Source organism: Ascaphus truei, chromosome 22 (genome assembly GCF_040206685.1).
Source record: "Ascaphus truei isolate aAscTru1 chromosome 22, aAscTru1.hap1, whole genome shotgun sequence".
NCBI classification, from domain to species: Eukaryota; Metazoa; Chordata; class Amphibia; order Anura; family Ascaphidae; genus Ascaphus; species Ascaphus truei.
Genome location: NC_134504.1, coordinates 180,796 through 195,401, shown reverse-complemented (window position 1 = coordinate 195,401; position 14,606 = coordinate 180,796). Strand labels below are relative to the sequence as shown.

At 44.3% G+C, this 14,606-nt stretch overlaps 1 protein-coding gene across 2 annotated transcripts in view; it reads left to right on the top strand.

The window, feature by feature from the left end:
* The window catches only part of ANKRD40 (ankyrin repeat domain 40), a 30,941-nt gene that overhangs the window by 12,876 nt on the left and 3,459 nt on the right, over positions 1 to 14,606 (top strand). Inside the window, exons 1-5 of one of the 2 annotated variants that reach the window (XM_075579583.1) lie at positions 7,541 to 7,638; positions 8,011 to 8,144; positions 9,183 to 9,331; positions 10,567 to 11,031; positions 12,143 to 12,324. In XM_075579583.1, coding sequence (XP_075435698.1) covers positions 8,038 to 8,144; positions 9,183 to 9,331; positions 10,567 to 11,031; positions 12,143 to 12,324 — 903 coding nt within the window. In that variant the 5' untranslated portion in view covers positions 7,541 to 7,638; positions 8,011 to 8,037. Of the gene's footprint in view, positions 1 to 7,540; positions 7,639 to 8,010; positions 8,145 to 9,182; positions 9,332 to 10,566; positions 11,032 to 12,142; positions 12,325 to 14,606 lie in introns of those variants that run through there. The other variant, XM_075579584.1, reaches the window with a different exon arrangement.

Sequence of the window (14,606 nt, the reverse complement as noted above, 5' to 3'; positions counted from 1 at the left end):
AGCAGGCTGATCCAAAGGCCCCAGATAAGCCCATTACCCCCCTTAGACTCCCCAAGGCCAATTACTCCTTTATACCCACCCCCCCATCTTGACATATTACTGCCTTGTACCGATCCCTATTACCACCTTATACCCTCCAGGCCCATTACTCCAATATACCCCCAGAAATGTATTGCTAGGGTTAAATCAATAATTTGACAGTGGAACAATAATTTTTTTTAGGAGTATTACTCTATTTAGAGCCCCTTTCATCTTCAAGAAGAGAGACTCCAACATAGGGGCCTATTCTTTATCACCCGATCAGGCTGTTTTTCGTCCGAAATTCCCCATTGAAGTGCTGCATGATCAAACCCAAAGAGCAAGTGGAAACACTATTACCGGTAATTCTTATGCTAAAAATCTGTATCAAACGTAAGAAACTGTTTTCCATTTGAGGTAGGTATAGTCCATAGTGGAGCCAATACATCAACACTTACATTGTGTTGATACATCACCCCTTATTCTTTCTTTACCTGCTGATGATGTTGGTTCCCATCAGTGATTGTACACTTGTGGTACAGCAGCCTGCTTTGGATACAATCATTGCAACAATCTCCTAAAAGTGCAGTTCTTCTTGGACTGTCTGAACTATTTTTATTTTTACATTATTTTTCTTTCCTACCGATTCCAAATTAATTGTAAAATATCCTTCAATTTGTCCATTACTTGGAGTTTTCTAAAATCTGCTTTAAAAGTCAGGCTCGCTGCAAAGTTGAAATTGCTGTTGCATTATTTCCTATTTGATATGAACCTTTAACAAAAGCAGAGTTTAATATATCATCTGTGATACTGTACATTTTGTAGTTAACTTTTCAGGAACAAGTGTGTAGTATTATTAAATGTACACTGTTTCCAGGGTTGCCACCTTATATTGAAGGCTAAGGCCTCGGATACAGTAGGTGCGCTGCGGAGCGTATGGCATCGCGCGCGACTGCTGCAGAGGCGATCTGAGGCCTCAGGATCTGGAGGAGGAGACACGATGGGGAGGCGTGCTGTGATGTCACATGAGCAGTTCGCCCTCATTGGCTGAACAGCTCATATTTTTCCAAGAAATTCTCTTCCGCTGAGAAGAATTATGACGTGGGTAACAGGGAACATCTGGCCGTGAAAATGGCTCTTCAAGAGTGGAGACATCTCCTGGAGGGGTCTAAAAAGCCGTTTACCATCCTCACGGATCACAAGAACCTTCTCTACATTGAGAGTGCTCGACGCCTCGGTCCGCGATAGGCTCGTTGGTCTCTTTTTTTTTCTCGATTCGATTTTCACCTTTCTTATATTCACGGGACTAAGAACGTAAAGGCGGACGCACTTTCCTGACTACATTCCACTGAAGAGGATCCAGAGCAGTCCTTGGAAACCATCCTTCCACAGGAGAGGATTATCGCCACTTCCTCCTTCAAGAATCTTGATTACTTATTTATTTATTTATAAAATATTTTACCAGGAAGTAATACATTGAGAGTTACCTCTCGTTTTCAAGTATGTCCTGGGCACAGAGTTAAGACAAATAATACATGTTTACAAATACAGTTACATAATGAGCAGGGCATACATTATATACAAGACATTGCATGATAAGATTATGCTTTCCCAGAGACACATTCCTAAAGACTTGGTTGTTCCCGACAACAAACTCTTCGTACCTGCCAAATTTGTTCCTGAAGTCCTGGCTTGGGGTCACTCTTCTAAATCTGCAGGTCATACAGGTTTTAAGAAGACTATTGACCTTATTCGTCAGAATTTCTGATGGCCTAAGATGTCTCAAGACGTTTTGGAATTTACCCGCGCTTGCCCTACATGCGCACAGAACAAGTCTCTCCATCAAAAACCCCAGGGTCTTCTGTTACCTCTTCCAGTCCCCGACCGTCCCTGGTCCCACATTTCGATGGATTTCATCGTGTACTTACCCAAATCCAGAGGAATGAACACAATCTTGGTGGTCGTGGACAGATTCTCTAAAATGTCCCACTTTATTCCACTTAAGGGATTACCCACCTCTCCCGCCCTCGCGGACATCTTTACGGATCAGATTTTCCGGATTCATGGGATTCCTTCTTCCATTTTGTCTGACAGAGGTTCCCAATTTGTATCCTTCACTAGGAGATTGGGCATCTCTTCTTCCTTCTCTTCTGCCTATCATCCACAGTCCAATGGACAGACAGAGAGAATCAATCAATCCCTGGAGAAGTACCTAAGATGCTTCATATCTGATACCCAGGATGATTGGACTCAACTCCTTCCTTGGGCAGAGTATGCTGTTAATTCTGCCAAGAATGAAGCCATACGTGAGTCGCCCTTTTTTTAAAATAAATTATGGGTTTCACCCTCCCTGTTTACCCATTTCCAACATTCCTTCGGGAGTACCTGTCGTAGACGAATGCATTTCCGCCCTCCAAACTGCATGGTCCTGGATTCAGTCTACCCTTCTTGACTCCTCCCGCAGATCGAAACTTCAAGCCGATCGCCATCGTCGTACGGCGCCCAGTTACAGACCAGGGGATTTGGTTTGGCTCTCTTCTAAGAATATCCACTTAAAGGTACCATCCCCAAAATTGGCATCCAAATTCCTGGGCTCTTTTCCTATCTGTGAATGGATCAATCCTGTGGCGGTCCGCCTCCAACTACCATACAGTATGAAGATTCCCAATGTTTTTCATGTGTCCCTCTTAAAGCCTTTCGTCACCAGTCACATCTTCCCGGACCAGACTCGTAAGCCGGATCCTATTACCGTCCAAAGAAACGAAGAATATGAAGTCCACTCTCTCTTGGATTCCCGCCTATCCAGGGGCCAACTCCAATTCTTGGTGCAGTGGAAGGGCTTTGGCCCTGTGGAGAGGTCTTGGGTTCCTTTAAAGGACATGCATGCCCCGGGTCTTCTTAGGGCCTTCAGAAAGAAGTTTCCAGAGAAACCTTTTATGGACCGTCCTGAGGCCGTTCCTGAAGAGGGGGGTACTGTTAGGAATCTGCGTCCCCTGCATCCCTCACACAGAACACTCTCTACCTTCAGGGAGACCCTTGAAGCACGGCGCAACCCTGCCTTACCGGCCTCCACAGCTCCTCATCTCTGCCACCATCGCAGGATCATCCCCCTCAGCGATTCCGCCACTCTTCCCTTTCCTCAGCGCCGGGCGCGTTCCCTTCTCCCCACACGCACGCATGCAGTTTCCTCCGGCGCGGCGCACACGAGCCTTATGGAGCGCACGCACAGTGCACACTCTTCTTCCTGCCCTCCGGACCTCAGGCTCCGCCCCCGCATGCCGCGCTGGCGTACTTACTGCAGTACTAAGATTCACCTGGCTTGTAATGGCTGCACCAATCCGGAGAGTCTCCGTGCAGTTCCTCCTGACCTGCCCCCGCTCCTGATTGGACCTCCCTGCTTTATCTAGCTTCTCTGTACTCTCAGTCTTCGCTCGACATAGTCTCTGCATGGATGATACTCTGTCTACTCTTGGTGATTTCACAGGTTCTGACACGGCTCGTACGACTACCCCCTTTGGCTCCTGACATCGGCACTCCTCGGATTACGCACTCTCTGGCTCCCCTCGAACACGGCTTGGACTTTGACCTTCCTCCACTCTCTGACCTCGGCGTCACAATCACGATTCTACTTCTACACCCGGTACCGGCAAGTATTGTCTACCTTACTACATCTGGCCTGGCAACGCTTAATACCAGGAAAAAGTGTCCATGTAGGAGCCGAAGCACAGCCACACCAAAGCAGAATAGGACAAGATGGTTAATCTCAAAAAAATTATTGGCTAAGAAAAGCATAAGGACAGACATCCTAAAAATCCTCTGACATGTTTCACGCACAGGGCGCTTCAGAGGATTTTTAGGATGTCTGTCCTTATGCTTTTTTTAGGCAATAATTTTTTTGAGATTAACCATCTTGTCCTATTGTTTTGGTGTGGCTGTGCTTCGGCTCCTACATGGACACTTTTTCTTGCTGATTACCTGCCTGGATACACACCTATTTGGAGACGCTGTGAGGCTTATCCCACATTAACCTTTACGCCCCACTCCGGCTGCTTTGGCGTGTGGTAACTTAACCCTTGGAGGAATTGGGAAGTCCCTGAGCTGAGGCGGACGCCCTCATTGACGGCGACACCACATGGGGTATTATGGAATCAGTGTGAACGCCTGACCAGCACCCGGTAATCTACACTACGAGTGACGCCGCGCTGTCCCACCTCCAGGATCTCTGCGGAGGAACAGCCACCCGCAGTGAAGGATCAGAGCTTCGGTCTGACCAGGTCGAGAGGGACTGAAGTTGCGCGAGTACAGTAATTACTGTATGCTTCCTACAGCCGGCCTTTGGGTCTTGTTCATATCATTATTTCATCAGGGATATTTACAAACGCACTCATGACAACACACACCTTCAGACACTTATACCTGACCCTGCAAATACTGGATATATACTTCATACTACAGCATTGATTCCAGCTTGACACCACTGCAATTGTTTTTAGAGCTCCGGTTGTTTTGGTCTTTTTCTAGACCGATTTTCTTCTACTACAAACGCTTAATACCACACTCCGGACACGCTCCCTTTGCTGCGGGTGCGTGTATTACCACTTCCCCCTTCAGCTCAGGGGATGGGTCTGGTCTGCGGGTAGCACCGGCGTAACATAAACCAAGCATGACAGTCTGTAAAACCACTGCACAATTATTTTACTTCTTATTGGTTTTATATATATATATATATATATATATATATTATATTATTTACTTAGAAAAAAATATTGCGTTTGATAGTTGAAATTGAGTGGGGTGAAGTGGGGGTATTTATTTAAAAAAAAATGTTTTACCAGGAAGTAATACATTCAGTTACGTCTTGTTTTCAAGTATGTCCTGGGTACAGAGTTATGATTACAAATACAGTTACATAAGTGAACAGGGTTTACATTGAACGCACAGTTAAAGATAATATATATTATGGGCGTATGTAACAGTTACAGACCAGATTAAAATGTGAGACAGCTTTGGTTTTGAAAGAACTTAAACTGGTGGTGGATGTGAGAGTCTCCAGTAGGTTGTTCCAGTTTTGGGGAGCAGCCAGATACTTTGTTGACACAATATGTAGAAATCTGCCATGCGCTCCAGGTGGAATGGAACAGGATCTGTGTGATCCGAAGGGGGGAGAGTACATGGGGAGCATAATCAAATAGGCAACATCCAAGGGGAGGAGGTGGGGTGGAGAAAAGGGGGCAGTATAAGTCCTCTTATATCTTATATAAGTCCTCGTATATCTTCCGTTGAAACCCTCTAGTATCCTCCTCCCTCACAAAGAAACAGTGCAATGATGCATAAAGCATGAAGGTACTCATAGGTTCAGACAGTGGGGAAAACACCTCTCACTGCTAAATGTATATCCAACACAGAGCTCCCACGGAGGGTCAGGCAAAGGGAAATACTCAGATTAAAATGTGAGACAGCTTTGGTTTTGAAAGAACTTAAACTGGTGGTGGATGTGAGAGTCTCCGGTAGGTTGTTCCAGTTTTGGGGTGCACAGTAAGAGGAGGAGCAGTCGGATACTTTGTTGAACCTTGGGACCATGAACAGTCTATTGGAGTCAGATCTCAGATGATAAGTGCTGCATGTGGTAGGGGTGAGGAGCTTGTTCAGATAGACGGGTAGCTTGGCCCTACCACATGCAGCACTTATCATCTGAGATCTGACTCCAAAAGACTGTTCATGGTCCCAAGGTTCAACAAAGTATCCGGCTGCTCCAACTCCTCTTACCAGTATTAAAGGTAGATAGACATATGAACCTGTTAGGCTAAGTCCCCGCTAGCGCTGATCGGGCTAAGTCCCCGCTCACGTGGTGCTCGTGCGAGTGCACACACGCTCACCCGTGATCGGCGCTTAGTTAAACAAAAAACTATACTTACCCACTCGCTCAACTACCCGCAATGCCCCCCCCTCCCCCCGCGCGTGTACAAGAAGGATACCCGGCGCTCATGCTTGGAGCGCTCTCCAAGCATGAGCGCGCTCAGCACCAGCGTGGACTTGGCCTTAGGTAGCTGACATGAAGACATGCACGCCCTATGGCTACTAAGGAGTTAATTACATATTTTATTATTGATTATGCCAAGTATATATTACTTAATAATATACGGTATACCTGGCACCTTTGGTTTTAGAGCGAAAATAGAACTTTCTCTTGGCTCTACTATTTTCTTAGCTGCCTCTACACCCGAAACATTTTCAATGCATTTTATATAGAATTACTTTTTGGGGGGGGAAGAGGTTCGATTTTTGCGAAACAGCAGCTGCCACTTTGGAAAAAACAGAATAGGCCCCTAAGTCTGATAGAAAAAAAGTTGTGGTACAGTAAGTGGTAAGAGACTCGTGGTATGAGGCGGTTAAGTATTAAAGGAAAGTTAAACACGCACTTCACATTATTTGCAAAGAAATAGATAGCTGTGTATTAATAGAGCATAAATACTGGGTGATTATTGATATTATTATACTATATATTTTGTGTTATCTATTTATTTTGCAGTTGTTTTTTCCCCCTTTTATTGACACCTGTCAATATAGCACCTATATTTTTCTATGATTCATCTGGTTATGTTCTTTTTACGGCTGTGATACCCCAAGTTTGCATCCTGTTAGACTTGTAATACTAGAAAATAAGTAAATAAAAATATAAATGCTTGCTATGTTGTTATTGTTACCTGCAAATAAAATGTCTAATATTAAGAATTTTGTATCTTGATATATTACTCCTCTCTAGTTTTATACACACACATAAATATACAAAACTCAGTGAAAGCACTCCTGGAAATAAATAGAACAAGAATAAGTACTTAGTTGTAGTGCAGATATTCGCTGGATGATCTGTGTGCACTTCTCCCGAATAAAAAAAAATAGAAAAATAGAAAAATATAAAGATACACACGAGCGAAGTTTCGAGCCAAAACAAAGTCCCTTTCTAAAGCTCCTACGTCGCTCACATTTTATTGTTTGTATCTTATGATGTGTTAAATAAATGTATCTTTATATTTTTCTAATATTGGAGCTCTGTGGACATTTTGTCTCTTGTATACAGTATATCATGAAACATCTAAATCACATATAGAATGATGACTGTACATTAAACTTCACCGCGGAATATGGTGGTGCCACACAAATAAAATATAATAACAATACATGTAGGAAACCTATTTACCTAATCTTCCCTTGTATATTTCATAAATTACAGGTTGATTCCCCCAAATTGTATCATTATAATTAAAGTCCTCTTATTGGTTGGTATAAGACATTGAGTTGAAGCATTATGTATATTGAATTTGCCTCTACAATGACACTGAACTAGAGACATTCATGTTAGTGAGAGATAACTCAGACACAGATATTCCCAACTTCTAGTCCTAAAACATGCAAGAAGAACAGTGAGAAATAATATTATACAATGTACATGGAGTGATCCCCGAGGTTAAACTTGGTTTGGTTACGGTATTTCCCCGGAACTAAATGTTTGGGCTCCAGGTGCAACACATAATACTGTCCCCCTGGAGAGAGTTTGTGGCAAATAATCTGCGTTTTACAGCAATTATATGCAGGGAGCGGGGAGCGGGGAGCGGGGAGCAGGTCTATTCTCCAATGTTTCATGTTCATTTAGCATTGAAAGCATCTCGCCCCCCCCCCCCCACTGATACATTATATCTCACCACATACTGTACAGTGGGAACAAACATCATTTCTATCCTCCTATTACTTATAATAACTCTTTGTAGAACACACATTCCAAACAAAACCCTTTCACCACTCCAAATCTTATTTGTAACACATTGAAGTAATGTTTTCCCCGTACACATTAAAAAAAAAAAAAACATTTAACACCTTAAAAAACATTATTTTTGAACTGCACAATTAAAACATAAATCTTTTAAAAAAATTACACCTATTAGGTACAACACTCTTTATTTTTGTAACTGGTTTCCTCTCTCCGCACTGGGACAGCACATGGTATTCCTGGATACATGATACATGGAAGAGAGACTGAGAGAAGCTGCAGCTTTGGGGGATCTGGAAGAGGTGCAGAAACTTCTACAGAACGGGGCGAACCCCAATTCTCAGAATGAAATCAACGGATGGTGAGTTCCACCCCACACTTCCCTTGGGCTCCCGCATGTGGGTGATTAAACCCTTTGAGTGACCTGGGACGGAGCTCCTATGTCCTGGTACCCCACGAGATAGCTACTCACTCTCCCCAATACCAAATGCTTGTTCTCTTAGGGTAGCCCGTGTCCGGAGCGCAGGGCGCGGCCGGAACTGATGGCGGACGCAGGATAACCCCTCGTCTTCCATTCTGTCCTCGGGGCCCACGACCGCTCCGGCGCTCAAACGGTTAAAGGAGCACTTTTATGTTTAATTTTTATTTTGTTAATGATTACTTTACACATGAATAGGGCTTTTTTTACCCGCCTCTTTGGGGTGCAGTGGGTTAGTGGGTAGTTTAGCATAAGGTGGTCAAAGCCATTAACCCCTTGGTTACCATAACGGTGACTATTAGCTTTGGTACCCAATTCCTGAGATATAACATTGTTATTTTCTCTATTGGGAAATCAGTACGGCTACCAGGCCAACTTCATTCAATTGAGTCAATAAGAGGTTTTTTCTGGTTGATCTAACAGCCATCTTTCTTTTAAAGGGCAAATATTTCCTGGAGTAAAAAATAGTGGGGTTCATTTCTGGTGAATAATTTACAGGATTCTAGAAAATATTTGATAGGGTACATTGTAATGTCAAAATACATGTAATATGTGATAAGGTGTTGTGATGGAATAATAGTCATGTATCACTTATCATGATGTAATTTATTGTTAAAATTTTAATTTAAAACAGCATTTCATGTTGCCATACCTGTTTTTTCCTTTTGATGTCAATGTGCTGTGAGAGTGTTTTAATGAGCTTTCAGTCAGAAAAAAAAACTTATTTTCCTTAACGGTTCTTACATGGGATTTTATTAGAGCCCCTTCTAATTCAGCAAGAACCATGTAGTCATATTAATAATTGCTTTATGTAAAATAGTATACATAGCTGTTTTTAAGATGGAATACAGTAATGGCATAGGATGTGGGGGGGGGGGTTCTTAATCACTGTATAATTGCATTTTTATTCATTCTTCATAGGACTTGCCTCCATTGGGCATGCAAAAGGAATCATATTCAAGTTATTTCGTATCTGTTAGAATCCGGAGCAGATAAAGATATTTTCACAAACAAAGGAGAAAAACCAGTACAATTAACATCAAAAAAATATATAAAGAAGATTTTGGGAGGTGAGCTTCTAATGTTCTGTCATAATAAATTAAGATTTTTGTTCATGAAAAATACTGCGTTTTTTACATTGCTGTAAGACCGTTTGTGTATTATGTTACGAACACTTAAATGCATAGCACGTAATGTACTTTGGAAACAGTGCACAATCATAGCACATTATTTTGTAGAAACAATACACTTTCAAAATATATTCTCCATTAGATGCCACCATGGTGCTTACAAAGTTACATTTTTACCAGGCAAGATTAAAGGTCTCATACAATATTTAACTGAGCTTCACTGAGTGAAGCAGGGAATGAAAAAGATAAACAGGATAAAGCTCTGAAAAAGGAAACAGCGTTGGACACCGAGTGTGACAGCTATTATGTGGGAGACGAAAATGAAGTAATATAAAAAGGAGTGTAATGGAAACAATGGACCAAGAAGGGATGAGGTGGCCAAGCTGTTTGTTGAGCAGGGTGCGATGGTTATTGGCCGGTCTGATATGTAGTGAGTAGGGGCGTTGCCACCAGGAGCAACCCTGTAAGCTCAGATGCCATTGGCTTGACCTTCACCATTATCAACCAGGTCGACACCATTTGCAACAGATTCTGATCTACTGAGTGGCAATAGTGCAAGTTAGCGAGGAGTTACATGACCGATTATAATGTGATATATTAATTATGTGTCACTGTGCGCCACTTTATCTTTTATTTGCATTAGAAAAATCAGGCAAGTCTGCAGAAGTGTAAACTTCTCTGGCAAACAATTTGCATTACATTAGGAAAAACATTTATTTTTTTACATTTGACGCATGCACAAAATGTGGTATTATTTAATGAATAATATCTATTGTATAATATTGGCTTAAATAATGGAGTGTTTCATCTGCTCCATCCATTATTTGCTTGGTGTAGCTAGCTGTGTGTGTAAGGCTGAGTCCCTGCTGGTGCTGGGCGCGCTCATGCTTGGAGAGCACTCCAAGAATGAGCGCCGGGTATCCTGCATTTATGCGCGTGTGCGGGGGGGTGGAGGGGGCATTGCGGGTAGTTGAGCGCACTGGAAAGTTAGATTTCTTTTGTTTACCTGAGCGCGGGTGAGCGTGTGCCCGCGCACACAGCGTGAGCGGGGACTTACATATATCTATATATGTAAGTAAGTGCCGCCCGCTCAGCGCTAGCGGGGACGTAGCCTTATAATATATGAATACTGTACCACTTTTTAATTAACTATTTTGGATTTTCTTTTTTTACAGTGGAAGAATTTGCAACTGAAAATGTAAAACCTGACTCCGAGTTACCATTTGTTCCAAATTATTTAGCAAATCCACCTTTTCCATATGGTATTAATAGGGAAACTACTAACAAGGAAGATACCACAGCAGTATCATATATTGAAAATACTAACTCATTCTGTCCATCTCAATCTGCAACCAGTTTCCCTTTGCTAGCAAATGGAATGGAAAATATTTGCATATCTACCTCATCAAAGAAGGAAGACCCGTTCCCTGCTCTATTTTTTAATGGAGACATGCAGATTCCACCAGAATGTACACCCTCGCCAGTTCAAAATGGTCCCATTTGCCAACCCTCAATCTCACAAAGCCGGAGTATGTTTTCATCTGTGCCACCTAACTTACCGCACAGTGGTGTTCACACTGGACCTATGCAAGTATTCCAGCCATTTTTCTTTACTGGTACTTTTCCGTCTAACATAAAAGGTAAATTCCTATATGGAAAGAAATACTATATTATGCTCTAAACAGCGGCGGATTTACAATTTTGCCGCCCTTAGGCCCATACCTTTTTGCCGCCCCTAAATTTTTCGTCTCGCTCTCTCCTCAATACACATAATACCGCTCTCTCCTCAATACACATAATACCGCTCTCTCCTCAATACACATAATACCGCTCTCTCCTCAATACACATAATACCGCCCTCTCCTCAATACACATAATACCGCCCTCTCCTCATACACATAATACCGCCCTCTCCTCATACACATAATACCGCCCTCTCCTCAATACACATAATACCGCCTTCTCCTCAATACACATAATACCCCCCTCTCCTCATACACATAATACCGCCCTCTCCTCAATACACATAATACCCCCCTCTCCTCATACACATAATACCCCCCTCTCCTCATACACATAATACCGCCCTCTCCTCATACACATAATACCGCCCTCTCCTCAATACACATAATACCGCCCTCTCCTCAATACACATAATACCGCCCTCTCCCCAATACACATAATACCGCCCTCTCCTCAATACACATAATACCGCCCTCTCCTCAATACACATAATACCGCCCTCTCCTCATACACATAATACCGCCCTCTCCTCATACACACATAATACCGCTCTCTCCTCAATAGACACAATACCGCCCTCTCCTCATACACACAATACTCTCCTCTTTTGGCCTAAGTCTGAAAGAGTTAGTGAAGTTTTGCACATGTAAAATCAAATTTGGACAGATAGAAGGGGATTCACAGAGCTCTGGTAACAGGTATCGGCGCTTATCTGCATTAACTGCAATTCAAGTCTAAGCCAGTTAATCTACCACCGATGGTTGATTATAAAGGACTACAGGCATTTATCCAGCATCATATAAATACAGGGGATTTAAGGGTATTGATAATGTTTTAATTTACTTAAGTTGTAAAAATATACTAGGACATGTAAACTAATTTCGAAATGTCTTTGTTTAATATTAATTATGTTCCACAAGCCTAGTTTAGTTATATATGCCTATTAATACTGTTGATCTTCATCATTGACTGTATTTTCTGGCTTCTGTGCTTCTTATTTTTGTGCAGAATTGGTCCTTAAAGTGAGAATTCAGAATAGTGCTCCTGGGGAGAATGACTTCATTGAAGTTGAAATGGATAGACAAGAGCTTACTTACCAAGAACTTCTTCGAGTGTGTTGTTATGAACTAAATGTTAATCCAGAACACGTGGATAAAATGAGAAAACTACCAAACACTATGCTTAGGAAGGTAAGGTCAAACCTGTACTGCAATAAAATCTTTCAAAGCCTCCAAAGTGGCAAATGTCTGCTGTGATTGTGTGGAATTAATGGATCCATGGCAATGTTTGTTTTTATGTAATTGTATGCATCAGTACAGGGATTCTTTTTGCTTCTGGGTGCCGATTTTGGATCGGGGGTGATTGTTATTGTTCTGTTTGAACTACTCACTATCTTTTAACCATGCATGGACTAATTTTAGGGTCATTGCTATTTCTCTACGCATGTGCTGCCGTTCAATTTGTACTTGTGCTACTGTCTAAAGCAGGGGTTCCCAACTCGAGTCCTCAAGACCCCTCAAACATGTCAGGTTTTAAGGATATCCCAGGGGATCTATCCAGGATCTGAGATAGTTCAATGCTAGAGCTGCTGCCTTTAATAGCAGAAGTTGTGGGTTCTGACACTCTTGGGCCTGACCAGGGCGCAAACAGATTTCCCGAGGCCCAGGACTAGTTACGACCATCCCCCAGTGTCAGCGGTCTTGCGAGTCCCCTCCCCATTTCACACCTCACGAGCTCCTTCCTCTGTTCCACCCCCCCCCCCCTCTTCCAATTTATTTCTTGCCCCCTCACTCCCTCTTACACCCCCTCTCTCCCCACTCCCTCCATCAATTACCCCACTCTCTCAATTATGCTCCCTCAATCTCTTCTCCTCACGCTCATTCCCTCCCCCCGGCCCTCCCCAACAAAATTTATAGCATAAAATATCGAGGAAAAAAACTGCCCAAATACAAAAAAGTCCCACCCAAAATACATACAAAAAATACCAACTTATCTACCTTGGGGATTGTTTCAGGCTTCTGTTGCCCCAGCTGCTGCTGGCATCTTGCCGCACTTCCCCCCTCTCCCATGCTGTGCGGTCCTGCCTCCCTCCCTCACTGTCCCACACCGGGCCTCCCCCACTGTCCCGCTCCAGGCCGACGCACTGTAACGCTCGCACTGCCCACAAACAAGACAAGACCCCGGCACTGAGGTGGGAAGGTATAACACCACACACCCGCAGCAGCGGATGCGTGCCTGGAAGGCGGATAGTTTAGCGTAGCAGGGTCTGGGTTGGAGAGTGTAGGAGATGCGGTATACTTGCCGAGTTCCGGGATTGGAGAAGACAGGATAGTAGGGGCCCGTAAACCGTGGTCTGGGATTGGAGAGAGCAGCGTAGTCCGAGTCCGTATGCCGTGTTCAAGGGTAGGAGAGATCGCCGTAGTCGAGGGTATGCCAAAGTCCAAAATCCAGAAGGGTTCACAAACAAGCCGAGTCGGTACAAAAGAGGTTAACTGCAAAGGAGACAGAGCACTGCACAAACAAACAAACAAACAAAGTGAGGTTCACAAGGCTACATAGGATTATGCTGAGCAAAGCAGAGGAGGAAGCAGGAAGTATTTAAAGGCAGGACAGGCCAATGGGGACAGGGGGCGGAGCGGAGGCGCGGCCCCAGCCGAGCTGGGATAGGCTGCAGGCAACAAAGCAGGGAAGAGAGACTTGCCACGCAGCTGGGGATCGTTGCACGTCATTGCGTGTGCACGCCACACGTGCGGGAGGCGGGACCAGGTTCCATGCGGCAGCTAGAAGAGCTGCGGGTGCGCGCGCGCTCTGTAATGAGAGCGGGGGAGCGCATTTGCAGGAACAGTGGCCACGGCGGCAGCAGCAGCAGGTAAGGAGGGAACACACCGCAAAGTACGTGTTGCCCGATTCCTTACAGGCTCTGCGTGGGACAGTGAGGGAGGCCCGCAACTGGTGTGAGCTGGTGCCCGGCGGCTGGACAAAGCAGTCGAGCCCTACTTTTTTGCCCAGCTGCCAGTCCTCTAGTAGTCGCCGGACCCTGGCGGTCCCCAGCTGCGGGCCTCCCTCACTGACACTGTCCCACGCTGGTGCGCACCATGCCTCGTCTCTCATGCTGGTGCTAGCTGGAAGCTTGGCTCAGCTTGCTTCTAGCATGCGCCGACATCAGAGAGACTCGACGCGCCAGCGTAAGTGGCTTGGTGAGGGACATTGTCAGTGAGGGGGACCCGCAGCTTTGGAGAGCTAGGGTCCGGGGACAACTAGAGGGCCGGCAGCCGGGCAAAAAAGACCGGCAGCCGGTTAACTTCCAATACCACCTGGCTGGGCTCCCTGCAGCCACCGTGTCCGAAACACTTTTCCCGACTCTCCACCCCTTGTTGGCGGCCCTGATCCTGACACCAGTATCTAATTCATTACAAGGGGCCATAGGCTTGTCAGTATAGGTCTTATGGAAATCTTTTAGGAGGTGTGGGGT